Raw genomic sequence first — 27,500 nt, forward strand, 5'->3', positions numbered from 1 at the left:
GGAAGGAAGGAAGGAAGGAGGGAAGGAAGGAAGGAAGGAGAGAAGGAAGGAGGGAAGGAAGGAGGGAAGGAAGGAGGGAGGGAAGGAAGGAGGGAAGGAAGGAAGAAGGGAAGGAAGGAGGGAAGGAAGGAAGGAAGGAGGGAAGGAAGGAAGGAAGGAGGGAGGGAAGGAAGGAGGGAGGGAAGGAAGGAAGGAGGGAAGGAAGGAAGGAGGGAAGGAGGGAGGGAAGGAAGGAAGGAGGGAAGGAAGGAAGGAAGGAGGGAGGGAAGGAAGGAGGGAGGGAAGGAAGGAAGGAAGGAGGGAAGGAAGGAAGGAAGGAGGGAAGGAAGGAGGGAAGGAGGGAAGGAAGGAGGGAAGGAAGGAAGGAAGGAAGGAAGGAGGGAAGGAGGGAAGGAGGGAAGGAAGGAAGGAAGGAAGGAAGGAGGGAAGGAAGGAGGGAAGGAATGAGGGAAGGAAGGAGGGAAGGAAGGAAGGAAGGAGGGAAGGACGGAAGGAAGGAAGGAGGGAAGGAAGGAAGGAAGGAAGGAAGGAAGGAAGGAGGGAAGGAAGGAAGGAAGGAAGGAGGGAAGGAAGGAAGGAAGGAGGGAAGGAAGGAAGGAAGGAGGGAAGGAAGGAAGGAAGGAAGGAGGGAAGGAAGGAAGGAGGGAAGGAAGGAAGGAAGGAAGGAAGGAGGGAAGGAAGGGAGGGAGGAAGGAAGGCGGAAGTGGGGCGGAAGTGGGGCGGAAGTGGGGCGGAAGTGGGGCGGAAGTGGGGCGGAAGTGGGGCGGAAGTGGGGCGGAAGTGGGCGGAAACCCTCCCGGACGTGACCCCTGACCCCGCCCGCAGCTCCTGCGCGAGCTCAAGCACCCGAACGTGATCTCGCTGCAGAAGGTTTTCCTGTCTCACGCCGACCGCAAGGTGTGGCTGCTCTTCGACTACGCGGAGCACGACCTGTGGGTAGGCGACACGCGTGACCCCGTCCGCCCACGCGTGTGCCCCGCCCCCGCCCCCGCGGGTCCCCAGGACCACGCGTGTCTCCTTCCCTCGCCCACGCGTGTGTCCCCGCCCCCGCCCCCGCGGGACCCCAGGACCACGCGTGTCTCCTTCCCTCGCCCACGCGTGTGGCCCCGCCCCCGCCCACGCGTGTCCCCAGGACCATGCGTGTCCCTCCGTGGCCCACGCGTGTCCCCAGGACCATGCGTGTCTCTCCGTGGCCCACGCGTGTCCCCAGGACCATGCGTGTCCCTCCGTGGCCCACGCGTGTCCCCAGGACCATGCGTGTCTCTCCGTGGCCCACGCGTGTCCCCAGGACCATGCGTGTCCCTCCGTGGCCCACGCGTGTCCCCAGGACCATGCGTGTCTTTTTCCCTCGCCCACGCGTGTCCCCAGGACCATGCGTGTCTCCTTCCCTCGCCCATGCGTGTCCCCAGGACCATGCGTGTCCCCTCCGTGGCCCACGCGTGTCCCCAGGACCATGCGTGTCTCCTTCCCTCGCCCACGCGTGTTCCCTCCCGTCACCCACGCGTGTCCCCGCCCCCGCGTGACCCCGCCCTCCCGTGACCCCGCGCGACCCTTTGTGTCCCCGCCCCCGCCTGACCCCCTGTGACCCTGCGCGACCCCGCCCTCCCATGACCCCTGCTCCCGCGTGGCCCCACCGACTCGTGTGACCCCGCCCCCGCTCTCCCGTGACCCCGCCCTCCCGTGACCCCCGCCCCCGCTCTCCCGTGACCCCGCCCTCCCGTGACCCCCGCCCCCGCTCTCCCGTGACCCCGCCCTACCGTGACCCCGCGTGACCCCGCACCCACGCGTCCCCACTCTCCCGTGACCCCGCCCTCCCGTGACCCCGCTCGACCCTCCTGCCCCCTCGCGTGACCCCGCGCGACCCCCGTGATCCCGCCTGACCCCGCGCGTCCCCGCCCTCCCCGTGACCCGCCCTGATCCCTCCCTCCCGTGACCCCCCGTGACCCCCCCATGACCCCCCGCACGCCCCCCCGTGACCCCGCGTGACCCCCCGTGACGTTGCGCCGAACCCCCGTGTCCCCCCCGTGACCCCCCACGCCCCTCCGTGACCCCCGAGACCCCGCGAGACCCCCCGTGACCCCCGACCCCCCCACGCCCCCGTGACCCCCCGTGACCCCCATGACCCCGCCCTCCCGTGACCCCGCGTGACCCCGCCCTTTCGTGACCCCCCGTGACCCCCCGTGACCCCGCACGCTCTCCCGTGACCCCGCGACCCCCCGTGATCCCCCGTGACCCCCATGACCCATGACCCCGCCCTCCCGTGACTGCGTGACCCCGCCCTTTCGTGACCCCCCCCGTGACCCCGCGCGACCCCCCGTGACCCCGCGTGACCCCGTGACCCCGCGTGACCCCCCGTGACCCCGTGACCCCGTGACCCCCCCGTGACCCCGCGTGACCCTGCGTGACCCCGCGCGACCCCCCCGCGACCCCCCGTGACCCCCCGTGACCCCGTGGCCCCGCCCCCCGCAGCACATCATCAAGTTCCACCGCGCGTCGAAGGCGAACAAGAAGCCGGTGCAGCTGCCGCGGGGGATGGTGAAGTCGCTGCTGTACCAGATCCTCGACGGCATCCACTACCTGCACGCGAACTGGGTGCTGCACCGCGACCTGGTGCGCGAGTGTGCAAGAGCGAGTGTGCAAGCGCGAGTGTGCAAGAGCGTGAGCGAGCGCGCGTGGGCGGGAGCTGCTGCACCAGATCCTCGACGGCATCCACTACCTGCACGCGAACTGGGTGCTGCACCGCGACCTGGTGCGCGAGTGTGCAAGAGCGAGTGTGCAAGAGCGAGTGTGCAAGAGCGTGAGCGCGCGTGGGCGGGAGCTGCTGCACCAGATCCTCGACGGCATCCACTACCTGCACGCGAATCCGGGTGCTGCACCGCGACCTGGTGCGCGTGCGAGCGGGTGTGCAAGCGCGTGTGCAAGCGCGAGTGTGCAAGCGCGAGTGTGCAAGAGCGAGTGTGCAAGAGCGAGTGTGCAAGAGCGAGTGTGCAAGAGCGAGTGTGCAAGCGCGAGTGTGCAAGAGCGAGTGTGCAAGAGCGAGTGTGCAAGCGCGAGTGTGCAAGCGCGAGTGTGCAAGGGCGAGTGTGCAAGCGCGAGTGTGCAAGAGCGCGTGTGCAAGAGCGCGTGTGCAAGAGCGAGTGTGCAAGAGCGAGTGTGCAAGAGCGAGTGTGCAAGAGCGAATGTGCAAGAGCGAGTGTACAAGAGCGAGTGTGCAAGAGCGAGTGTGCAAGAGCGAGTGTGCAAGCGCGAGTGTGCAAGAGCGTGGGCGGGAGCTGCTGCACCAGATCCTCGACGGCATCCACTACCTGCACGCGAACTGGGTGCTGCACCGCGACCTGGTGCGCGAGTGTGCAAGAGCGCGAGTGTGCAAGCGCGAGTGTGCAAGAGCGAGTGTGCAAGAGCGTGGGCGCGCGTGGGCGGGAGCTGCTGCACCAGATCCTCGACGGCATCCACTACCTGCACGCGAACTGGGTGCTGCACCGCGACCTGGTGCGCGAGTGTGCAAGAGCGAGTGTGCAAGAGCGAGTGTGCAAGAGCGAGTGTGCAAGAGCGAGTGTGCAAGAGCGAGTGTGCAAGCGAGTGTGCAAGCGCGAGTGTGCAAGCGCGAGTGTGCAAGAGCGAGTGTGCAAGAGCGAGTGTGCAAGAGCGTGAGCGAGCGCGCGTGGGCGGGAGCTGCTGCACCAGATCCTCGACGGCATCCACTACCTGCACGCGAACTGGGTGCTGCACCGCGACCTGGTGCGCGAGTGTGCAAGCGCGCGTGTGCAAGAGCGAGTGTGCAAGAGCGAGTGTGCAAGAGCGAGTGTGCAAGAGCGTGCGTGGGCGGGAGCTGCTGCACCAGATCCTCGACGGCATCCACTACCTGCACGCGAACTGGGTGCTGCACCGCGACCTGGTGCGCGTGCGAGCGCGAGTGTGCAAGAGCGAGTGTGCAAGAGCGAGTGTGCAAGAGCGAGTGTGCAAGAGCGTGCGTGGGCGGGAGCTGCTGCACCAGATCCTCGACGGCATCCACTACCTGCACGCGAACTGGGTGCTGCACCGCGACCTGGTGCGCGAGTGTGCAAGAGCGCGAGTGTGCAAGAGCGAGTGTGCAAGAGCGAGTGTGCAAGAGCGTGAGCGCGCGTGGGCGGGAGCTGCTGCACCAGATCCTCGACGGCATCCACTACCTGCACGCGAACTGGGTGCTGCACCGCGACCTGGTGCGCGTGCGAGCGCGAGTGTGCAAGAGCGAGTGTGCAAGAGCGCGTGTGCAAGAGCGAGTGTGCAAGAGCGAGTGTGCAAGAGCGTGAGCTGCTGCACCAGATCCTCGACGGCATCCACTACCTGCACGCGAACTGGGTGCTGCACCGCGACCTGGTGCGCGAGTGTGCAAGAGCGAGTGTGCAAGAGCGAGTGTGCAAGAGCGTGGGCGGGAGCTGCTGCACCAGATCCTCGACGGCATCCACTACCTGCACGCGAACTGGGTGCTGCACCGCGACCTGGTGCGCGTGCGAGCGCGAGTGTGCAAGGGCGAGTGTGCAAGAGTGAGTGTGCAAGAGCGTGAGCGCGCGCGCGTGGGCGGGAGCTGCTGCACCAGATCCTCGACGGCATCCACTACCTGCACGCGAACTGGGTGCTGCACCGCGACCTGGTGCGCGAGTGTGCAAGAGCGCGTGTGCAAGGGAGTGTGCAAGAGCGAGTGTGCAAGCGCGAGTGTGCAAGAGCGAGTGTGCAAGAGCGTGAGCGCGCGTGGGCGGGAGCTGCTGCACCGGATCCTCGACGGCATCCACTACCTGCACGCGAACTGGGTGCTGCACCGCGACCTGGTGCGCGTGCGAGCGCGAGTGTGCAAGAGCGAGTGTGCAAGAGCGAGTGTGCAAGAGCGAGTGTGCAAGAGCGCGCGTGGGCGGGAGCTGCTGCACCAGATCCTCGACGGCATCCACTACCTGCACGCGAACTGGGTGCTGCACCGCGACCTGGTGCGCGTGCGAGCGCGAGTGTGCAAGAGCGAGTGTGCAAGAGCGAGTGTGCAAGAGCAAGTGTGCAAGAGCGCGCGTGGGCGGGAGCTGCTGCACCAGATCCTCGACGGCATCCACTACCTGCACGCGAACTGGGTGCTGCACCGCGACCTGGTGCGCGTGCGAGCGCGTGTGCAAGAGCGAGTGTGCAAGAGCGAGTGTGCAAGGGCGAGTGTGCAAGAGCGAGTGTGCAAGAGCGAGTGTGCAAGAGTGAGTGTGCAAGAGCGAGTGTGCAAGAGCGAGTGTGCAAGAGCGAGTGTGCAAGGGAGAGTGTGCAAGAGCGTGGGCGCGCGTGGGCGGGAGCTGCTGCACCAGATCCTCGACGGCATCCACTACCTGCACGCGAACTGGGTGCTGCACCGCGACCTGGTGCGCGTGTGCAAGAGCGAGTGTGCAAGCGCGAGTGTGCAAGAGCGAGTGTGCAAGGGAGAGTGTGCAAGAGCGTGGGCGCGCGTGGGCGGGAGCTGCTGCACCAGATCCTCGACGGCATCCACTACCTGCACGCGAACTGGGTGCTGCACCACGACCTGGTGCGCGTGCGAGCGCGAGTGTGCAAGGGCGAGTGTGCAAGAGCGAGTGTGCAAGAGCGCGTGTGCAAGCGCGAGTGTGCAAGAGCGAGTGTGCAAGAGCGAGTGTGCAAGAGCGAGTGTGCAAGAGCGAGTGTGCAAGAGCGAGTGTGCAAGAGCGAGTGTGCAAGAGCGAGTGTGCAAGAGCGTGCGCGGGCGCGCGTGGGCGGGAGCTGCTGCACCAGATCCTCGACGGCATCCACTACCTGCACGCGAACTGGGTGCTGCACCGCGACCTGGTGCGCGAGTGTGCAAGCGAGTGTGCAAGAGCGAGTGTGCAAGCGCGAGTGTGCAAGAGCGAGTGTGCAAGAGCGAGTGTGCAAGAGCGCATGAGTGTGCAAGAGCGAGTGTGCAAGCGAGTGTGCAAGAGCGAGTGTGCAAGCGCAGTGTGCAAGAGCGAGTGTGCAAGAGCGAGTGTGCAAGAGCGCATGAGTGTGCAAGAGCGAGTGTGCAAGAGCGAGTGTGCAAGAGCGAGTGTGCAAGAGCGAGTGTGCAAGAGCGAGTGTGCAAGAGCGAGTGTGCAAGAGCGTGCGCGGGCGCGCGTGGGCGGGAGCTGCTGCACCAGATCCTCGACGGCATCCACTACCTGCACGCGAACTGGGTGCTGCACCGCGACCTGGTGCGCGTGCGAGCGCGTGTGCAAGGGCGAGTGTGCAAGAGCGAGTGTGCAAGGGAGCGTGCAAGAGTGTGCAAGAGAGCGTGAGTGTGCAACGGGGTGAGTGTGCAAGGCGGCATCCACTACCTGCACGCCAACTGGGTGCTGCACCGCGACCTAGTGCGCGTGCAAGCGGGCGTGCAAGTGAGCGTGAGTGTGCAAGAGAGCGTGAGTGTGCAAGGGGGTGAGCGTGCAAGCCTGAGCGTGCAAGGTCAGGCGTGCAAGGCCGTGCGTGCAAGGCTGAGTGTGCAAGGCTGAGTGTGCAAGCCTGAGCGTGCAAGGCTGAGCGTGCAAGGCTGAGCATGCAAGGGCGGGCGTGCAAGGCTGAGCGTGCAAGCCTGGAGCGTGCAAGGCCGAGCGTGCAAGGCCGAGTGTGCAAGGCCGAGTGTGCAAGGCCGAGCGTGCAAGCCTGAGTGTGCAAGGCTGAGTGTGCAAGCCTGAGTGTGCAAGGCTGAGTGTGCAAGCCTGAGCGTGCAAGGCCGAGCGTGCAAGGCCGAGCGTGCAAGGCCGAGTGTGCAAGGCCGGGTGTGCAAGGCCGAGCGTGCAAGGCCGGGGTGTGCAAGGCCGGGTGTGCAAGGCCGAGTGTGCAAGGCCGGGTGTGCAAGGCCGAGTGTGCAAGGCCGAGCGTGCAAGGCCGAGCGTGCAAGGCCGAGCGTGCAAGGCCGAGCGTGCAAGGCCGAGTGTGCAAGGCCGGGTGTGCAAGGCCGAGTGTGCAAGGCCGAGTGTGCAAGGCCGAGTGTGCAAGGCCGAGTGTGCAAGGCCGAGTGTGCAAGGCCGGGTGTGCAAGGCCGAGTGTGCAAGGCCGAGCGTGCAAGGCTGAGTGTGCAAGGCCGGGCTGCGTGTGAGCTCGCCCCTCCCCCGCAGAAGCCCGCGAACATCCTGGTGATGGGCGAAGGCCCCGAGCGCGGCCGCGTCAAGATCGGTGAGTCCGGGTGTGAGCGGGTGTGCAAGGGGGTGGGGTGAGCGGGTGTGCAAGGGGTGGGGTGATGGGGGGTGAGCGGGTGTGCAAGAGGGGTGAGCGTGTGTGCAAGGGGGTTTGGGGTGTGCAAGGGGGGTGAGCGGGTGTGCAAGGGGGTGAGCGGGTGTGCAAGGGGCCGGGGGTAACGGGTGAGCGGGTGTGTAGGGGGGGTGAGCGGGTGTGCAAGGGGGGTGAGCGGGTGTGCAAGGGGTGGGGTGATGGGGGGTGAGCGGGTGTGCAAGGGGGTGAGCGGGTGTGCAAGGGTGTGAGCGGGCGTGCAAGGGGGTGAGCGGGTGTGCAAGGGGTGTGAGCGGGTGTGTAAGGGTGTGAGCGGGTGTGCAAGGGGGGTGAGCGGGTGTGCAAGGGCGGGAGCGGGTGTGCAAGGGGGGTGAGCGGGTGTGCAAGGGGGTGTGAGCGGGCGTGCAAGGGGGGTGAGCGGGTGTGCAAGGGTGTGAGCGGGTGTGCAAGGGGTGTGAGCGGGTGTGCAAGGGGTGAGCGGGTGTGCAAGGGGTGAGCGGGTGTGCAAGGGGGGTGAGCGGGTGTGCAAGGGGGCGAGCGGGTGTGCAAGGGCGTGAGCGGGTGTGCAAGGGGTGAGCGGGTGTGCAAGGGGTGAGCGGGTGTGCAAGGGGGGTGAGCGGGTGTGCAAGGGGGTGAGCGAGTGTGCAAGGGCGAGCGGGTGTGCAAGGGCGTGAGCGGGTGTGCAAGGGGTGAGCGGGTGTGCAAGGGTGTGAGCGAGTGTGCAAGGGTGTGAGCGGGTGTGCAAGGGCGCGAGCGGGTGTGCAAGGGGGTGAGCGGGTGTGCAAGGGCGCGAGCGGGTGTGCAGCGGGGTGAGCGGGTGTGCAAGGGGGGTGAGCGGGTGTGCAAGGGGGTGAGCGGGTGTGCAAGGGGGTGAGCGGGTGTGCAAGGGGTGAGCGGGTGTGCAAGGGGGTGAGCGAGTGTGCAAGGGGGCGAGCGGGTGTGCAAGGGGGTGAGCGGGTGTGCAAGGGGGTGAGCGGGTGTGCAAGGGGTGAGCGGGTGTGCAAGGGGGGTGAGCGGGTGTGCAAGGGGGGTGAGCGGGTGTGCAAGGGGTGAGCGGGTGTGCAAGGGGGGTGAGCGAGTGTGCAAGGGCGTGAGCGGGTGTGCAAGGGGGTGAGCGGGTGTGCAAGGGGTGAGCGGGTGTGCAAGGGGTGAGCGGGTGTGCAAGGGGGTGAGCGGGTGTGCAAGGGGGTGAGCGAGTGTGCAAGGGCGTGAGCGGGTGTGCAAGGGGGTGAGCGGGTGTGCAAGGGGGGTGAGCGAGTGTGCAAGGGCGTGAGCGGGTGTGCAAGGGGGTGAGCGAGTGTGCAAGGGGGTGAGCGGGTGTGCAAGGGGGTGAGCGAGTGTGCAAGGGGTGAGCGAGTGTGCAAGGGGTGAGCGAGTGTGCAAGGGGGCGAGCGGGTGTGCAAGGGGGGTGAGCGGGTGTGCAAGGGGGTGTGAGCGGGTGTGCAAGGGGCGCAGCCCAGTTCATACCCCCGGGCCCTGCCCCCCATGCTCACACTCGCTCACACTCGCTCACACTCGCTCACACCCGCTCGCTCACTCACGCTCATCCTCGCTCTCACCCTCGCTCTCTCACTCGCAGCCGATGTGTTTGCTCACACTCGCTCTCACACTCGCTTCTCACACTCGCTCTCACACTCGCTCTCCACACTCGCTCTCACACTCGCTCTCACACTCGCTCTCACACTCGCTCTCACCGTCTCTCGCTCTCACTCTCGCTCCCTCGCTCTTTCGCTCACCCTCGCTCTCACCCTCTCTCGCTTTCTCTTGCTCACTTGCTCTCGCTCGCACACTCTCATCCTCGCTCACCCTCGCTCTCTCTCGCTCACACACTCTCACCCTTGCTTGTCCTCGCTCTCACCCTCTCTTGCTCTCGCTCACTCGTGCTCGCTCGCCTCCTCGCTCTCTCTCGCTCTCTCGCTCTACCCTCGTTCTCTCGCTCACCCTCACTCTCTCTCGCTCACCCTCGCTCTCTCTCTTGTCACCCTTGTTCTCTCGCTCACCCTCACTCACCCTCACCCTCGCGCTCTCGCTCGTTCTCTCGCTCACCATCTCTGTCACCCTCGCTCTCTCTCGCTCACCCTCGCTCTCTCTCGCTCTCGTCACCCTGCGTTCTCTCTCGCTCACCCTTGCTCACACTCAACCTCGCTCACCTCTCACCCTCGCTCACTCCTCACCCTCGCTCTCTCATCACCCTCGCTCTCTCGCTCACCCTCACCCTTGCTCTCTGCTTGCTCTCGTTCACTCCTCGCTCACCCTCGCTCTCTCTCGCTCTCTCATCACCCTCATTGTCTCGTTCACCTCGCTCACACTCACCCTCGCTCACCCTCACCCTCGCTCCCTCTTGCTCACCCTCGCTCCCTCGCTCACTCGCTCTCTCGCTCTCGCTCTCGCTCACTCGCTCTCTCGCTCTCTCGCTCTCTCTCTCGCTCGCAGCCGACATGGGCTTCGCGCGTCTCTTCAACTCCCCGCTGAAGGCCGCTCGCGGACCTGGACCCGGTGGTCGTGACCTTCTGGTACCGCGCGCCGGAGCTGCTGCTGGGGGCCCGGCACTACACCGCAAGGCCATCGGTGAGTGTGCAAGGGGGTGAGTGTGCAAGGGCGGGTGTGCAAGGGGGCGAGTGTGCAAGGGGGCGAGTGTGCAAGGGTGAGTGTGCAAGGGGGTGAGTGTGCAAGGGCGAGTGTGCAAGGGGTGAGTGTGCAGGGGGCGAGTGTGCAAGGGCGGGGGCGCCGGAACTGCTGCCGGGGGCCCGGCACTACACCAAGGCCATCGGTGAGTGTGCAAGGGGTAGTGAGTGTGCAAGGGCGGGTGTGCGGAGGCGGGGTGTGCAGGGGGTGAGTGTGCAAGGGCGAGTGTGCAAGGGGTGTGTGTGCAAGGGGCGAGTGTGCAAGGGCGGGGGCGCCGGAGCTGCTGCTGGGGGCCCGGCACTACACCAAGGCCATCGGTGAGTGTGCAAGGGGGTGAGTGTGCAAGGGCGGGTGTGCAAGGGGTGAGTGTGCAAGGGGGCGAGTGTGCAAGGGCGGGGGCGCCCGGAGCTGCTGCTGGGGGCCCGGCACTACACCAAGGCCATCGGTGAGTGTGCAAGGGCGGGTGTGCAAGGGCGAGTGTGCAAGGGCGAGTGTGCAAGGGCGAGTGTGCAAGGGCGAGTGTGCAAGGGCGGGGGTGCAAGGGCGGGGGTGCAAGGGCGGGTGTGCAAGGGCGAGTGTGCAAGGGGGTGAGTGTGCAAGGGGGTGAGTGTGCAAGGGGGTGAGTGTGCAGGGGGCGAGTGTGCAAGCGCGCGGGCGCCGGAGCTGCTGCTGGGGGCCGGCACTACACCAAGGCCATCGGTGAGTGTGCAAGGGCGGGTGTGCAAGGGCGAGTGTGCAAGGGGGTGAGTGTGCAAGGGCGGGTGTGCAAGGGCGAGTGTGCAAGGGGGTGAGTGTGCAAGGGCGAGCGTGCAAGGGGGCGGGTGTGCAAGGGGGTGAGTGTGCAAGGGCGGGTGTGCAAGGGCGGGTGTGCAAGGGGTGAGTGTGCACGGGCGAGCGTGCAGAGGGGCGGGTGTGCAAGGGGTGGGTGTGCAAGGGCGGGTGTGCAAGGGGCGGGTGTGCAAGGGGGTGAGTGTGCAAGGGCGAGTGTGCGAGGGGTGAGCGTGCGAAGGGGCGAGTGTGTAAGGGCGGGTGTGCAAGGGCGAGTCTGCAAGGGGGCGGGTGTGCAAGGGCGAGTGTGCAAGGGGGTGAGTGCAAGTGCGGGTGAGCAAGGGGGTGAGTGTGCAAGGGCGAGTGTGCAAGAACGAGGTGTGCAAGGGGGTGAGTGTGCAAGGGCGAGTGTGCAAGGGGTGAGCGTGCAAGGGGCGAGTGTGCAAGGGCGGGTGTGCAAGGGCGAGTGTGCAAGGGGGCGGGGTGTGCAAGGGCGAGTGTGCAAGGGGGTGAGTGTGCAAGGGGCGAGTGTGCAAGGGCGAGTGTGCAAGGGCGAGTGTGCAAGGGCGAGTGTGCGAGGGGGTGAGCGTGCAAAGGGGTGAGTGTGCAAGGGGGTGAGTGTGCAAGGGGGTGAGTGTGCAAGGGCGGGTGTGCAAGGGCGGGGGTGCACAGGGCGGGTGTGCAAGGGCGAGTGTGCAAGGGCGAGTGTGCAAAGGGCGGGTGTGCAAGGGCGAGTGTGCAAGAGGGTGAGTGTGCACGGGGTGAGGTGCAAGGAGGTGAGTGTGCAAGGGTGAGTGTGCAGGGCGGGTGTGCAAGAGGCGGGGAGTGCAAGGCGCGGGTGTGCAAGGGCGAGTGTGCAAGGGCGAGTGTGCAAGGGGCGGGTGTGCAAGAGGCGAGTGTGCAAGGGGTGGGTGTGCAAGGGGGTGAGGTGTGCAAGGGGGTGAGTGTGCAAGGGCGAGTGTGCAAGGGGGTGAGTGTGCAAGGGGTGAGTGTGCAAGGGCGAGTGTGCAAGGGCGAGTGTGCAAGGGCGAGTGTGCGTAGGGCAAGTGTGCAAGGGGTGAGTGTGCAAGGGGTGAGTGTGCAAGGGGGTGAGTGTGCAAGGGGGTGAGTGTGCAAGGGGGTGAGTGTGCAAGGGCGAGTGTGTCAAGGGCGAGTGTGCAAGGGCGAGGGTGCAAGGGCGGGTGTGCAAGGGCGGGTGTGCAGGGGCGGGTGTGCAAGGGCGAGTGTGCAAGGGGGCGGGTGTGCAAGGGCGAGTGTGCAAGGGGTGAGTGTGCAAGGGGTGAGTGTGCAAGGGGTGAGTGTGCAAGGGCGAGTGTGCAAGGGGTGAGTGTGCAAGGGCGGTGAGTGTGCAAGGGGCGAGTGTGCAAGGGCGGGTGTGCAAGGGCGAGTGTGCAAGGGGTGAGTGTGCAAGGGCGGGTGTGCAAGGAAGCGAGTGTGCAAGGGGGTGAGTGTGCAGTGCGGGGTGAGCAAGGGGGTGAGTGTGCAAGGGCGAGTGTGCAAGAACGAGTGTGCAAGGGGGTGAGTGTGCAAGGGCGAGTGTGCAAGGGGTGAGCGTGCAAGGGGGCGAGTGTGCAAGGGCGGGTGTGCAAGGGCGAGTGTGCAAGGGGCGGGGTGTGCAAGGGCGAGTGTGCAAGGGGGTGAGTGTGCAAGGGGGCCGAGTGTGCAAGGGCGAGTGTGCAAGGGCGAGTGTGCAAGGAGCGAGTGTGCGAGGGGGTGAGCGTGCAAAGGGGTGAGTGTGCAAGGGGGTGAGTGTGCAAGGGGGTGAGTGTGCAAGGGCGGGTGTGCAAGGGCGGGGGTGCAAGGGCGGGTGTGCAAGGGCGAGTGTGCAAGGGCGAGTGTGCAAGGGGGCGGGTGTGCAAGGGCGAGTGTGCAAGGGGTGAGTGTGCACGGGGGTGAGTGTGCAAGGGGGTGAGTGTGCAAGGGGGTGAGTGTGCAGGGCGGGTGTGCAAGGGCGGGGGTGCAAGGGCGGGTGTGCAGAGGCGAGTGTGCAAGGGCGAGTGTGCAAGGGGCGGGTGTGCAAGGGCGAGTGTGCAAGGGGGTGAGTGTGCAAGGGGTGAGTGTGCAAGGGGGTGAGTGTGCAAGGGCGAGTGTGCAAGGGGTGAGGTGTGCAAGGGGTGAGTGTGCAAGGGGCGAGTGTGCAAGGGCGAGTGTGCAAGGGCGAGTGTGCAAGGGCAAGTGTGCAAGGGGTGAGTGTGCAAGGGGGTGAGTGTGCAAGGGGGTGAGTGTGCAAGGGGGTGAGTGTGCAAGGGCGGGTGTGCAAGGGCGAGTGTGCAAGGGCGGGTGTGCAAGGGCGGGGGTGCAAGGGCGGGTGTGCAAGGGCGAGTGTGCAAGGGCGAGTGTGCAAGGGGGCGGGTGTGCAAGGGCGAGTGTGCAAGGGGTGAGTGTGCAAGGGGGTGAGTGTGCAAGGGGGTGAGTGTGCAAGGGCGAGTGTGCAAGGGGGTGAGTGTGCAGGGGGCGAGTGTGCAAGGGCGGGTGTGCAAGGGCGAGTGTGCAAGGGGGCGAGTGTGCAAGGGCGGGTGTGCAAGGGCGAGTGTGCAAGGGCGAGTGTGCAAGGGCGAGTGTGCAAGGGGCGGGTGTGCAAGGGCGAGTGTGCAAGGGGTGAGTGTGCAAGGGGGTGAGTGTGCAAGGGGGTGAGTGTGCAAGGGGTGAGTGTGCAAGGGCGAGTGTGCAAGGGGGTGAGTGTGCAAGGGGTGAGTGTGCAGGGCGAGTGTGCAAGGGCGAGTGTGCAAGGGCGGGTGTGCAAGGGCGAGTGTGCAAGGGCTGACCCCCGTGACCCCATGTGACCCCACACGACCCCGCGTGACCCCCCGTGACCCCACGTGTGACCACGCATGACCCCTTGGTGTCTCCCTGTGACCCTCGGTGCGTGACTCCCCGTGACCCTGTTTCCCTCCGTGACCCCCGTGTGACCCCCGTGACCCCTGACCCCGTGTGACTCCCCATAACCCCGTCACCCCTCGTGACCCCGCGACCCCGCGCAACCCCCGTGACCCCGCGTGACCCCCGCGTGAACCCCGTGACCCCGCGACCTCCTTCGACTATTTCCCTGCGTGACCCCGCTTGACCCCCACGACCCCCGGTGCGACCCCGTTTGACCCCCCGCGACCCCGCCTGACCCCTGTGACCCCCGCCTGACCCCTGTGACCCCCGCGTGACCCCGATTGACCCCCCGTGACCCCGCGAACTCCTGCGACCGTTTCCCTGCGTGACCCCGCGTGATCCCCACACGACCCTGTGACCCCGCGCGACCCCGCGAGCCCCGCTTCGGCCCCCGCGACCCCTCCGTGACCCCTGTGACCCCGCGACCCCCCCGTGACCCCTGACCCCGTGTGACTCCCCATAACCCCCGTCGTCACCCCCTCGTGACCCCGCGACCCCGCTTAACCCCCGTGACCCCGCCTGACCCCTGTGACCCCGCGTGACTCTCCATGACCCCCTGTGACCCCGCCTGACCCCTGTGACCCCCACTCGACCCCCATGACCCACCTGACCCCTGTGACCCTGCGACCCCCGCGACCCCGCGCGGCCCCGCGTGACCCCCGCGACCCCGCGTGACCCCCCGCGACCCCCCGCAGCCCCGCGTGACCCCCCGTGACCCCCCGCGACCCCCGACCCCGCAGACATCTGGGCGATCGGCTGCATCTTCGCGGAGCTGCTGACGTCGGAGCCGATTTTCCACTGCCGCCAGGAGGACATCAAGACCAGCAACCCGTACCACCACGACCAGCTCGACCGCATCTTCAACGTCATGGGCTTCCCCGCGGGTGAGCCACACGCGTGATCATACATGATCACGCATGTTCCGTGTGTTCACGCATGTTCACGCCTGTAAACGCGCGGGGAGCGCGGGGAGCGGCCCCGTACCACCACGACCAGCTCGACCGCATCTTCAACGTCATGGGCTTCCCCGCGGGTGAGCCACACGCGTGATCATGCATGATCACGCATGTTCACGCATGTTCACGCATGTTCACGCCTGTAAACGCGCGGGGGAAAGCGGCCCCGTACCACCACGACCAGCTCGACCGCATCTTCAACGTCATGGGCTTCCCCGCGGGTGAGCCACACGCGTGTTCACGCGTGATCACGCATGTTCACGCATGTTCACGCATGTTCACGCCTGTAAACGCGCGGGGGAGCGCGGGGGGGCGGCCCCGTACCACCACGACCAGCTCGACCGCATCTTCAACGTCATGGGCTTCCCCGCGGGTGAGCCACACGCGTGATCATACATGATCACGCATGTTCACGCATGTTCACGCATGTTCACGCCTGTAAACGCGCGGGGGAGCGCGGGGAGCGGCCCCGTACCACCACGACCAGCTCGACCGCATCTTCAACGTCATGGGCTTCCCGCGGGTGAGCCACACGCGTGATCATCACATGATCACGCATGATCACGCATGTTCACGCCTGTTCACGCCTGTAAACGCGCGGGGAGCGCGGGGAGCGGCCCCGTACCACCACGACCAGCTCGACCGCATCTTCAACGTCATGGGCTTCCCCGCGGGTGATCCCACACGCGTGTTCCACGCGTGATCACGCATGATCACACATGTTCACACATGTTCACGCCTGTAAACGCGCGGGGGAGCGGCCCCGTGCCACCACGACCAGCTCGAGCCGCATCTTCAACGTCATGGGCTTCCCGCGGGTGAGCCACACGCGTGTTCACGCGTGATCACGCATGATCACGCATGTTCACGCATGTTCACGCCTGTAGCCGCGCGGGGGAGGGCGCGGGGAGCGGCCCCGTACCACCACGACCAGCTCGACCGCATCTTCAACGTCATGGGCTTCCCCGCGGGTGAGCCACACGCGTGATCATACATGATCACGCATGTTCACGCATGTTCCACGCCTGTACGCGCGGGGGAGCGCGGGGAGCGGCCCCGTACCACCACGACCAGCTCGACCGCATCTTCAACGTCACTGGGCTTCCCCGCGGGTGAGCCACACGCGTGATCATACATGATCACGCATGTTCACACATGTTCACGCATGTTCACGCCTGTAAACACGCGGGGGAGCGGCCCCGTACCACCACGACCAGCTCGACCGCATCTTCAACGTCATGGGCTTCCCCGCGGGTGAGCCACACGCGTCGATCACGCATGATCATACATGTTCACGCATGATCGGACGTGATCATACATGTGCGAGCGTGTAGCTGTATGTGGGCCCAGGTGAGGACATGAGCGAGCGTGCACGCACATGTGTGATCGCGCGTGTGCGGACACGCGTGTGTGTCCCGGCGAGGGTGAGCCCGGACGGATCCCGGGCACGTGCACACACATGCACACGTGTGCACGCTCCCACGCGTGCTCACACACGCTCATTCATACATGCACATATGTGCTCACACGTGCACACACTCATACACACACCCATAGGCGCTCACACACACGCACACGTGCTCACACACGTGCACCCACGCACACGCGTGCTCAGACACCTTCACACACGTACATGCTCGCACATGCTCACACCCACGCTCACACGTGCTCACCCCCGGGGCCGCGTGGTTGACACGCGTGTTCGTGTCCCTCACCCCCGCTCCCCCTCGTGTTCACACGCGTGCACACACATGCAGTCACACACACTCACCCGCGTTTCCGTGCTCACCCCCGGGGCCGCGTGCTCACACGCGTGCACACACGTGCAGTCACACGCTCAGTCATGCGTGCTCACCCCGGGGGCCGCGCGCTCACATGCGTGCACACACGTGCAGTCACACGCTCACACACCGTGTCCATGTGCTCACCCCGGGGCCGCGCGCTCACACGCGTGCACACACGTGCAGTCACACGCTCACACACGTGTCTATGTGCTCACCCCGGGGCCGCGCGCTCACACGCGTGCACACACGTGCGGTCACACGCTCACACACGTGTCTATGTGCTCACCCCGGGGCCGCGCGCTCACACGCGTGCACACACGTGCAGTCACACGCTCACACACGTGTCTATGTGCTCACCCCGGGGCCGCGCGCTCACACGCGTGCACACACGTGCAGTCACACACTCACCCCGCGTTTCCGTGCTCACCCCGGGGCCGCGTGCTCACATGGCGTGTACACACATGCACACACATGTGCTCACACGTGCTTACCCTGGGGATCCCGTGTTGACACCTGTCCGTGCTCACCCCCCGCTCCCCCGGCCCGCGTTCACACGCGTGCACACATACATGTACACACACTCATACGTACAGACCACTCACACATGCTCACCCCCGGGGCCGCGTGTTGACACGCGTGTCCGTGTGCTCCCCCCGCTCCTCGTTTACACGCGTGCACACACATGCAGTCACACGCTGACCCATACGTGCACACACACCGCGTGTCCATGTGCCTCACCCCCGGGCCGCGCGCTCACATGCGTGCACACACGTGCAGTCACACGCTCACACACGTGTCTATGTGCTCACCCCGGGGCCGCGCGCTCACACGCGTGCACACACGTGCAGTCACATGCTCACACACGTGTCTATGTGCTCACCCCGGGGCCGCGCGCTCACACGCGTGCACACACATGCAGCCACACGCTCACCCGCGTTTCCGTGCTCACCCCCGGGGGCCGCGTGCTCACATGCGTGTACACACATGCACACACATGTGCTCACACGTGCTTACCCTGGGGATCCCGTGTTGACACCTGTCCGTGCTCACCCACGCTCCCCCGGCCCGCGTTCACACGCGTGCACACACATACATGTACACACACTCATACGTACAGACACTCACACATGCTCACCCCCGGGGCCGCGTGTCGACACGCGTGTCCGTGTGCTCACCCCGGGGCCGAGCGCACACACGCGTGCACACACGTGCAGTCACACGCTCACACGCGTGTCCATGTCGCTCACCCCGGGGCCGGCGCTCACACGCGTGCACACACGTGCAGTCACACGCTCACACGCGTGTCCATGTGCTCACCCCCGGGGCCGCGCGCTCACACGCGTGCACACACATGTAAGCACACACGCTCAGTCATGCGTGCACACACATGCACACACATGTGCTCACACGTGCTCACCCCCGGGACCCCGTGTTGACACGCGTGTCCGTGTGCTCACCCCCGCTCCCCCCGGCCCGCGTGTTCACGCGTGCACACACTACACACACACACGCTCCCCCGGGAGCCGCCTGCTCACACGCGTGTACACACATGCAGTCACACGCGCTCACCCATACGTGCTCACGCGTGTCCGTGTGCTCACCCCGGGGCCACCGCGTGAACACGCGTGTGCCGTGTGCTCCCCCCGGGGCCGCGGGCTCCCATGTGTCTGTGCTCACCCCCCGCTCCCCCGGCCCGTGTGTTCACACGCGTGCACACATACATGTACGCACACACTCATACACATACAGACACACACACAAGCTCCCCCCGGGGCCGCGCGCTCACACGCGTGTACACACGTGCAGTCCACACGCTCACGCGTGTCCGTGTTCGCCCGCAGACAAGGACTGGGAGGACATCGAGAAGATGCCGGAGCACTCGACGCTCATGAAGGACTTCCGGCGCAACACGTGAGTGCGGGCCGCGCGCGCACGCCCACGCGTGTGCTCACAAACATCCCCACGCGTGTGCTCACACCCATCCCCACGCGTGTGCTCACACCCATCCCCACGCGTGTGCTCACACCCATCCCCACGCGTGTGCTCACACCCACCCACGCGTGTGCTCACACCCACCCACGCGTGCTCACACCACATCCCGTGTGCTCACACCCCACCCACGCGTGTGCTCACCCCCCATCCCGTGTGCTCACACCCACACGCGTGCTCACACCCATCCCGTGTGCTCACCCCCACCCACGCGTGCTCACACCCATCCCGTGTGCTCACACCCACCCACGCGTGTGCTCACACCCATCCCGTGTGCTCACCCCCATCCCGTGTTCTCACACCCATCCCGTGTGCTCACACCCACCCACGCGTGTGCTCACACCCACCCACGCGTGCTCACACCCATCCTGTGTGCTCACACCCATCCCGTGTTCTCACCCCCCACCCACCCCGCGTGCTCACCCCCACCCACGCGTGCTCACACCCCGCCCACGCGTGTGCTCACACCCCATCCCGTGTGCTCACACCCACCCACGCGTGTGCTCACACCCATCCCGTGTGCTCACCCCCATCCCGTGTTCTCACACCCATCCCGTGTGCTCACCCCCGCCCCCCCGCCCCCGCGCGCTCCCGCCCCCGCTCTCTCCCGCGCGCAGCTACGCCAACTGCAGCCTCATCAAGTGCATGGAGAAGCACAAGGTCAAACCCGACAGCAAAGCTTTCCACCTGGTGGCGACCCCCGACCCCGACCCTGACCCCTGACCTCGAGCCCCTGTGACCCCCGACCCCCGACCCCCGACCCCTGACCCCGACCCCTGACCCCCCACCTGGTGAGCGACCCCCGACCCCCGACCCTGACCTCGACCCCTGTGACCCCCGACCCCGACCCTGACCCCTGTGACCCCCGACCCTGACCCCCGACCCCCACCTGGTGGCGACCCCCGACCCTGACCCCCGACCCCCGACCCTGACCCCCGACCCCCCACCTGGTGAGCCGACCCCCGACCCCGACCCCCGACCCTGACCCCCGACCCCCCACCTGGTGAGCGACCCCCCGACCCTGACCCCCGACCCTGACCCCTGACCCCCGACCCTGACCCCCGACCCTGACCCCCGACCCTGACCCCCGACCCTGACCCCCGACCCCCGACCTCCGACCCTGACCCCCGACCCTGACCCCGACCCCCGACCCTGACCCCTGACCCCCCACCTGGTGAGCGGCCCCCGACCCCTGACCCCTGTGACCCCCGACCCTGACCCCCGACCCCCGGCCCCGACCCCCGACCCTGACCCCTGACCCCCGACCCCTGTGACCCCCGACCCCTGACCCTGATCCCGACCCCCGGCCCCCCACCTGGTGGCGACCCCGACCCCTAGACCCCCGACCCTGACCCCTGTGACCCCCGACCCCCGACCCTCCACCCTGGTGAGCGACCCCCGACCCCTGACCCCTGTGACCCCGACCCCTGTGACCCCACGACCCCTGACCCTGACCCCGACCCCTGTGACCCCCGACCCCTGACCCTGACCCCGACCCTGACCCCCGGCCCCCGGCCCTCCACCTGGTGAGCCGACCCCCGACCCCTGACCCTGACCCGACCCTGTGACCCCCGACCCCTGACCCTGACCCCCGACCCCTGTGACCCCCGACCCCTGACCCTGACCCCGACCCTGACCCCCGACCCCCAACCCTCCACCTGGTGAGCGACCCCCCGACCCCTGACCCCTGTGACCCCCGACCCCTGACCCCCGACCCTGACCCCCGACCCCCGACCCCCGACCCCCCGACCCCTGACCCCCGACCCTGACCCCCGACCCTCGACCCTGACCCCCGACCCCTGACCCCCCACCTGGTGAGCGACCCCCTGACCCCCCGACCCCCGACCCCTGTGACCCCCGACCCCTGACCCTGACCCCGACCCCTGCTGACCCCCGACCCCTGACCCCTGACCCCGACCCTGACCCCCGATCCCTGACCCCTGACCCCGACCCCCCACCTGGTGAGCGACCCCCGAGCCCCCGACCCCTGACCCCCGACCCCTGACCCCCGACCCCCGACCCCTGACCCCGACCCCCGACCCCTGTGACCCCCGACCCCTGACCCTGACCCCGACCCCTGACCCCCGTGACCCCGACCCCTGACCCCTGCCCCCGTGACCCCTGTGACCCTTCGTGACCCCCCTGACCCCAACCCCGACCCCCGTGACCCTCCGTGAACCCTGACCCCGTGACCCTGTGACCCCCGGCCGTGACCCCCGACCCCCGTGACCCTCTGTGACTCCTCCGTGATCCCTGACCCCGTGACCCTGTGACCCCTGACCGTGACCCCCCGACCCCCGTGACCCTCTCTGTGACCCTCCGTGATCCCTGACCCCGTGACCCTGTGACCCCTGACCGTGACCCCCGACCCCCGTGACCCTCTGTGACCCTCCGTGATCCCTGACCCCGTGACCCTGTGACCCCTGACCGTGACCCCCCGACCCCCCGTGACCCCCCGCCACCCCCCGTGACCCTCGCGCCCCCGTGACCCCCGTGACCCCCCGCCACCCCCCGTGACCCCTCGCGCTCCCGTGACCCCCCGCGACCCCCCGCCACCCCCCCGTGACCCTCGCGCTCCCGTGACCCCCCGTGACCCCCCGTGACCCCGCCCCAGCTGCAGGAGCTGCTCGGCCATGGACCCCGTGAAGCGCATCACGTCGGAGCAGAGGCGATGCAGGGCCGCGTACTTCCTGGAGGACCCGCTGCCCACGGCCGAGTGCGCGGGGGCGGGGGCGGGGCCGGAGGGGCGGGGCTGGAGGGGCGAGGGCTGGAGGGCGGGGCCAGCGAGGCGGGAGACCCTCCCGGTGACGCTCCTCCCACGACGTGCTCCCCGCTGCTCCTCCCCGTGACGCTCCTCCCCGTGACGCGCTCCTCCCTCCTCCCTGTGACGCGCCCCACCCTCCTCCCGTGGCGCTCCCCCTCCTCCCCGCTGCTCCTCCCCCATGACGCTCCCCTCTCCCCCCGTGCTCCCCCCATGCTCCTCCCCATCGACGCTCCCCCCTCCCCCCGTGCTCCCCCGTGCTCCCCATGACGCTCCCCCCTCCCCCCCCATGCTCCTCCCCATGACGCTCCCCCTCCCCCCCGTGCTCCTCCCCGTGACGCTCCCCCTCCCCCCCGTGCTCCTCCCCGTGACGCTCCCCCTCCCCCCGTGCTCCTCCCCGTGCGCGCTCCCCCTCCCTCCCTCCCTCCTCCCCCCTCCTCCCTGTGCACCGCTCCTCCTCCCCCTCCTCCCCCTCCTCCCCGTGACCCGCTCCTCCTCCCCCCATGCTCCTCCCCATGACGCTCCCCCTCCCCCCCGTGCTCCTCCCCGTGACGCTCCCCCTCCCCCCGTGCTCCTTCCCGTGACGCTCCCCCTCCCCCCCGTGCTCCTCCCCGTGGCCGCTCCCCCTCCCTCCCTCCCTCCTCCCCCCTCCTCCCTGTGACGCTCCCCCTCCTCCCCGTGCTCCTTCCCGTGACGCTCCCCCCTCCCCTCCATGCTCCCCCCGTGACGCTCCCCCTCCCCCCCGTGCTCCTCCCCGTGGCCGCTCCCCCTCCCTCCCTCCCTCCTCCCCCCTCCTCCCTGTGACGCTCCCCCTCCTCCCCGTGCTCCTTCCCCGTGGCCGCTCCCCCTCCCCTCCATGCTCCCCCCGTGGCGCTCCCCCTCTCCCCCGTGCTCCCCGTGGCGCGCTCCCTCCCCCCGTGCTCCCCCTTCCCCCCGTGCTCCCCCTCCTCCCCCCGTGCTCCCCCTTCCCCCCCGTGCTCCCCGTGCTCCTCCCTCCCCCCGTGCTCCTCCCTCCCCCCGTGCTCCCCCTCCCCCGTGCTCCCCCCCCGTGGCCCGCTCCCTTCCCCCGTGCTCCCCCCCGTGCTCCCCCCGTGGCGCTCCCTCCCCCCGTGCTCCCCCCGTGCTCCCCGTAGCGCTCCCCCCCCCCCGTGCCCCCCCCGTGCTCCCCGTGACGCTCCCTCCTCCCCCGTGGCGCTCCCTCCCCCCGTGCTCCCCGTGGCGCGCTCCCTCCTCCCCGTGCTCCCCCCCCCGTGCTCCCCGTGACGCTCCCTCCCCCCGTGCTCCCCCCGTGCTCCCCGTCGCCGCTCCCTCCTCCCCGTGACGCCGCTCCCTCCCCCCGTGCTCCCCGTGGCGCTCCCTCCCCCCGTGCTCCCCCCGTGCTCCCCGTGGCCGCTCCCTCCCCCCGTGCTCCCCCCTCCTCCCCGTGCTCCCCCACGTGGCACGCTCCCTCCCCCGTGCTCCCCCCGTGATCCCCCCCGTGGCGCTCCCTCCCCCCGTGCTCCCGGCGGCGGCTCCCTCCCCCCGTGCTCCCCCCCGTGCTCCCCCTCCTCCCCGTGGCGCTCCCTCCCCCCGTGCCCCCCCCCCGTGCTCCCCGTGACGCTCCCCCCCGTGCTCCCCGTGCCACGCTCCCCCCTGTGCTCCCCCGTGACGCTCCCCCCTCCTCCCCGTGCTCCCCCTCCCCCCCGTGCTCCCGCGCGGACGCTCCCCCTCTCCCCCGTGCTCCCCGTGACGCTCCCCCCTCCCCCCCCCCGTGCTCCCCCCTCCTCCCCCGTGGCGCTCCCTCCCCCCGTGCTCCCCGTGACGCTCCCTCCTCCCCCGTGATCCCCCCGTGACGCTCCCTCCCCCGTGCTCCCCCTCCTCCCCGTGACGCTCCCCCTCCTCCCCGTGCTCCCCCCCGTGCTCCCCGCCAGCGTGTTCGCCGGCTGCCAGATCCCGTACCCGAAGCGCGAGTTCCTGACGGAGGAGGAGCCGGACCGACAAGGGCGACAAAGTAGGTGTGAGCGAGGGTGAGCGAGCGAGTGAGCGAGGGTGAGCGAGGGTGAGCGAGTGAGCGAGGGTGAGCGAGAGTGAGCGAGGGTGAGCGAGAGGTGAGTGAGTGAGCGGTGAGTGAGTGAGCGAGGGTGAGCGAGTGAGCGGTGGCGGTGAGCGGTGGCGAGTGAGCGAGTGAGCGGGGTGAGCAAGTGGCGAGTGGCGAGTGGCGGCGGTGGTGGTGGCGAGTGGCGAGTGAGCGGTGCGCGAGGTGGCAGTGGCGAGAGTAGCGAGTGGCGGTGGCTGAGCGAGCGGCGGCGGCGGTAGCGAGTGGCGGTAGTGGTGAGCGGCAGTGGTGGCGAGGGTAGCGAGTGGCGGTAGCGGTGAGCGCGTGAGTGGTGAGCGAGTGAGGTGGCCCGGCGAGTGAGCCGGTGGCGAGTGGCGAGTAGCGAGTGGCGAGGTGGCGGCGGTGAGCGGTGGCGGTGCGGTGGTGGCGGTGGCGGTAGCGGTAGCGAGTGGCGAGGGTGGCGAGTAGCGAGTCGAGCCGGCGAGTGGCGAGGAGTGTGCGGCGGGGGGGCGGGCGCGAGGGTGGCGCTCTCCCCGCTCCCTCCCCCTCCCCGTCGCTCCCCCGTCTCCCCCTCCCCGCTGAGCTCCCGTCCTCCCGTCCTCCCCGCTGGCCCGCCTCGCGCCCCCCGCTCCTCCCGTCCCTCCCCTCCCCCCGCTGAGCTCCCCGTCCTCCCCCTCCCCCCGCTGAGCTCCCCGTCCTCCCTCCTCCCCCGCTGAGCTCCCCGTCCTCCCCCTCCCCCCGCTGAGCTCCCGTCTCCCGTCCCCCCGCTGAGCTCCCCGTCCTCCCCCTCCCCCCGCTGAGCTCCCCGTCCTCCCCCTCCCCCCGCTGAGCTCCCCGCTCCCTCCCCCCGCTGAGCTCCCCGTCCTCCCCGTCCTCCCCCGCTGAGCTCCCCGTCCCTCCCCCTCCCCCCCGCTGAACTCCCCGTCCTCCCCGTCCTCCCCCCGCTGAGCTCCCCGTCCTCCCCGTCCTCCCCCTCCCCGCTGAGCTCCCCGTCCTCCCCCGTCCCCCCTCTGAGCTCCTCGTCCTCCCCTCCTCCCCCCGCTGAGCTCCCCGTCCTCCCCCTCCCCCCGCTGAGCTCCCCGTCCTCCCCGTCCTCCCCCCGCTGAGCTCCCCGTCCTCCCCGTCGTCCCCTCCCCCGCTGAGCTCCCCGTCCCTCCCCCTCCCCCCGCTGAGCTCCCGCGTCCTCCCCCCGTCCTCCCCCGCTGAGCTCCCCGTCCTCCCCCCGCTGAGCTCCCCGTCCTCCCCCGTCCTCCCCCCGCTGAGCTCCCCGTCCTCCCCGTCCTCCCCCCGCTGAGCTCCCCGTCCTCCCGTCCTCCCCCCGCTGAGCTCCCCGTCCTCCCCCCGTCCTCCCCTCCCCCCGCTGAGCTCCCCGTCCTCCCCCCGTCCTCCCCCTCCCCCTCCCCCGCTGAGCTCCCCGTCCTCCCCCTCCCCCCGCTGAGCTCCCCGTCCTCCCCCGCTGAGCTCCCCGTCCTCCCCCGCTGAGCTCCCCGTCCTCCCCCTCCCCCTCCCCCGCTGAGCTCCCCGTCCTCCCCGTCCTCCCCCCGCTGAGCTCCCCGTCCCTCCCCGTCCTCCCCCCGCTGAGCTCCCCGTCCTCTCCCCCCGCTGAGCTCCCCGTCCTCCCCCCTCCCCCGCTGAGCTCCCCGTCCTCCCCGTCCTCCCCCGCTGAGCTCCCCGTCCTCCCCGTCCTCCCCCCGCTGAGCTCCCCGTCCTCCCCGTCCTCCCCCCGCTGAGCTCCCCGTCCTCCCCCCGCTGAGCTCCCCGTCCTCCCCCTCCCCCTCCCCCCGCTGAGCTCCCCGTCCTCCCCCCGCTGAGCTCCCCGTCCTCCCCCGTCCTCCCCCGCTGAGCTCCCCGTCCTCCCCGTCCTCCCCCGCTGAGCTCCCCGTCCCTCCCCCTCCCCCCGCTCGAGCTCCCCGTCCCTCCCCGTCCTCCCCCGCTGAGCTCCCCGTCCTCCCCCGTCCTCCCCGTCCTCCCCCCGCCGAGCTCCCCGTCCTCCCCCTCCCCCCCGCTGAGCTCCCCGTCCCTCCCCCCGCCGCGAGCTCCCCGTCCTCCCCCCTCCCCGCTGAGCTCCCCGTCCTCCCCGTCCCCCTCCCCCCGCTGAGCTCCCCGTCCCTCCCCCTCCCCCCGCCGAGCTCCCCGTCCTCCCCCCGCTGAGCTCCCCGTCCTCCCCCCTCCCCCGCTGAGCTCCCCGTCCCTCCCGTCCTCCCCCCGCTGAGCTCCCCGTCCTCCCCGTCCTCCCCCGCTGAGCTCCCCGTCCTCCCCCCGTCCCTCCCCCTCCCCCCGCTGAGCTCCCCGTCCTCCCCGTCCTCCCCCTTCCCCCGCGCGGAGCCTCCCCGTCCTCCCCGTCCTCCCCCTCCCCCCGCTGAGCTCCCCGTCCTCCCCGTCCTCCCCCTTCCCCCCGCGGAGCTCCCCGTCCTCCCCTCCCCCTCCCCCCGCTGAGCTCCCCGTCCTCCCCCCGCTGAGCTCCCCGTCCCTCCCCCGCTGAGCTCCCCGTCCTCCCCCCGTCCTCCCCTCCCCCCGCTGAGCTCCCCGTCCTCCCCCCGTCCTCCCCCCTCCCCCCGCTGAGCTCCCCGTCCTCCCCCGTCCTCCCCGTCCTCCCCCCGCTGAGCTCCCGTCCTCCCCCCGCTCCTCCCCATTGAGAAGACCCAGCAGGCGCCGCCGGCGAACACGCACACGAACGGGGCGGCGCTGGGGCAGGACAGCGGCCACGCCGGGGGTCACGCCGGGGGTCACGCCGGGGGTCACGCCGGGGGTCACGCCGGGGGTCACGCCGGGGTCACGTCGGGGGTCACGCGCCCGGACCGCCGCTCAAGAAGGTGCGCGTGGCCCCGCCCCACCACTACCTCAGGCCTCATCCTGGCCTCGGACTACCAGGTGGGTGTGCAAGGGCGAGTGTGCAAGGCGAGGTGTGCAGGCGGGGTGCAGAGCGGTGTGCAGCGAGCGCAAGCGGGGGTGCAAGGTGAGTGTGCGGGCGGGGGTGCGAGGTGAGTGTGCAAGGGCGGGGTGCAAGGGCGGGGTGCGGGCGGGGGTGCAAGAGCGAGTGTGCAAAGGCGGGGGTGCAAGGCGGGGTGCAAGCGGGTGTGCAGGCGGGCGTGCAAGGGCGGGTGTGCAGGGCGGGGGTGCAAGCGAGTGTGCAAGGGCGGGTGTGCAGGGAGTGAGTGTGCACGGGCGAGTGTGCAGGGCGAGTGTGCAAGGGGGTGAGTGTGCGAGAGGCGGGGTGCAAGCGGGGGTGCAAGGCGCGAGTGTGCAGGCGAGTGTGCAAGGGCGGGGGTGCAAGAGTGAGTGTGCAGGGGCGGGGTGCAAGGGCGGGTGTGCAAGGGTGAGTGTGCAAGGGCGAGTGTGCAAGAGCGAGTGTGCAAGGGGATGAGTGTGCGAGGGCGGGCGTGCAAGGCGGGTGTGCAGGGCGGGGGTGCAAGGCGAGTGTGCAAGGGCGGGTGTGCAGGGGGTGAGTGTGCAAGGGCGAGTGTGCAAGAGCGAGTGTGCAAGGGGGTGAGTGTGCAAGGGCGGGGTGCATGGGCGGGGTGCAAGCGAGTGTGCAGGGGCGAGTGTGCATGGGCGGGGGTGCAGGGGTGAGTGTGCAAGGGCGGGGTGCAAGGAGCGGGTGTGCAAGGGGTGAGTGTGCAAGGGCGAGTGTGCAAGGGCGAGTGTGCAAGGGGTGAGTGTGCAAGGGCGGGGTGCAAGGCGCGGGGTGCAAGGCGAGTGTGCAGAGGGCGAGTGTGCAAGGGCGGGGGTGCAAGCAGGCGAGGTGTGCAGGCGGGGGTGCAAGGCGAGTGTGCATGGGCGGGGGTGCAAGGGGGTGAGTGTGCGAGGGCGAGTGTGCAAGGAGCGAGTGTGCAAGGGGGTGAGTGTGCAAGGGCGGGGTGCAAGGGCGGGGTGCAGGGCGGGGGTGCAGGGCGGGGGTGCAAGGGATGAGTGTGCAAGGGCGGGGTGCAAGAGCGGGGGTGCAAGGAGTGAGTGTGCAAGGGCGGGGTGCAGAGCGAGGGTGCAGAGGCGAGTGTGCAAGGGCGGGGGGTGCAAGGCGGGTGTGCAAGGGGCGAGTGTGCAAGGCGGGGTGCAGACGGGTGTGCAAGGGTAGGCGGAGAGCGGCCCCGCCCGCGCTCACCCTCACCTCGCTCGCTCGCCGCGCTCACCCCGCCCCTCCCCCCCCCCCCCCGCAGCGCTCGAACCCGCTCGCGGCCTTTCCCCGGCGCGGCGCAGGCGCAGAGCGGCCTGGGCTACCCGGGGCCGGCGCCGCCGCCGCAGTACTCGCACCCGGGCGCCGCTGCCGACACGCGTGTCCGCGGCGCCGCGTGGGCGGGGCCCGCCGGGGGCGGGGGCGGGGCCGGGCGCGGCGGCGCCGCCCACGCGGGTCCCCACCCCCGGCGCCCACGCGTGTCCTCCCCACGCCCACGCGCGCCCAGCCGCCGCCGCCGCCGGAGGACGCCGGACGCGCACACGCGTGATCACGCGCGTGGACACGCGCGACCCCCGCGGGAGGACGCGCGCCCCCGGCGCCGGAGACGCGCGGGATC

At 69.5% G+C, this 27,500-nt stretch overlaps 2 protein-coding genes across 2 annotated transcripts in view; both read left to right on the forward strand.

The window, feature by feature from the left end:
- LOC132650521 (cyclin-dependent kinase 8-like) overlaps positions 1-19,965 on the forward strand; it is a 26,513-nt gene extending 6,548 nt beyond the window's left edge. Inside the window, 10 exon segments of the mRNA XM_060375848.1 lie at positions 826-936; positions 2,470-2,610; positions 7,083-7,140; positions 9,628-9,668; positions 9,670-9,766; positions 14,208-14,351; positions 18,049-18,118; positions 18,814-18,886; positions 19,535-19,722; positions 19,863-19,965. Coding sequence (XP_060231831.1) covers positions 826-936; positions 2,470-2,610; positions 7,083-7,140; positions 9,628-9,668; positions 9,670-9,766; positions 14,208-14,351; positions 18,049-18,118; positions 18,814-18,886; positions 19,535-19,722; positions 19,863-19,965 — 1,026 coding nt within the window.
- An 864-nt stretch (positions 19,966-20,829) lies between these two features.
- LOC132650522 (cyclin-dependent kinase 8-like) overlaps positions 20,830-27,500 on the forward strand; it is a 6,795-nt gene continuing 124 nt past the window's right edge. Inside the window, 5 exon segments of the mRNA XM_060375850.1 lie at positions 20,830-20,912; positions 22,868-22,931; positions 22,933-22,947; positions 25,630-25,863; positions 27,147-27,500. The exon segment at positions 27,147-27,500 is cut by the window's right edge and continues 124 nt beyond it. Of these exon segments, the coding sequence (XP_060231833.1) occupies positions 20,830-20,912; positions 22,868-22,931; positions 22,933-22,947; positions 25,630-25,863; positions 27,147-27,431 (681 nt within the window). The 3' untranslated portion in view covers positions 27,432-27,500.

Source organism: Meriones unguiculatus (assembly GCF_030254825.1).
Source record: "Meriones unguiculatus strain TT.TT164.6M chromosome 13 unlocalized genomic scaffold, Bangor_MerUng_6.1 Chr13_unordered_Contig_107, whole genome shotgun sequence".
Taxonomy (NCBI): Eukaryota; Metazoa; Chordata; class Mammalia; order Rodentia; family Muridae; genus Meriones; species Meriones unguiculatus.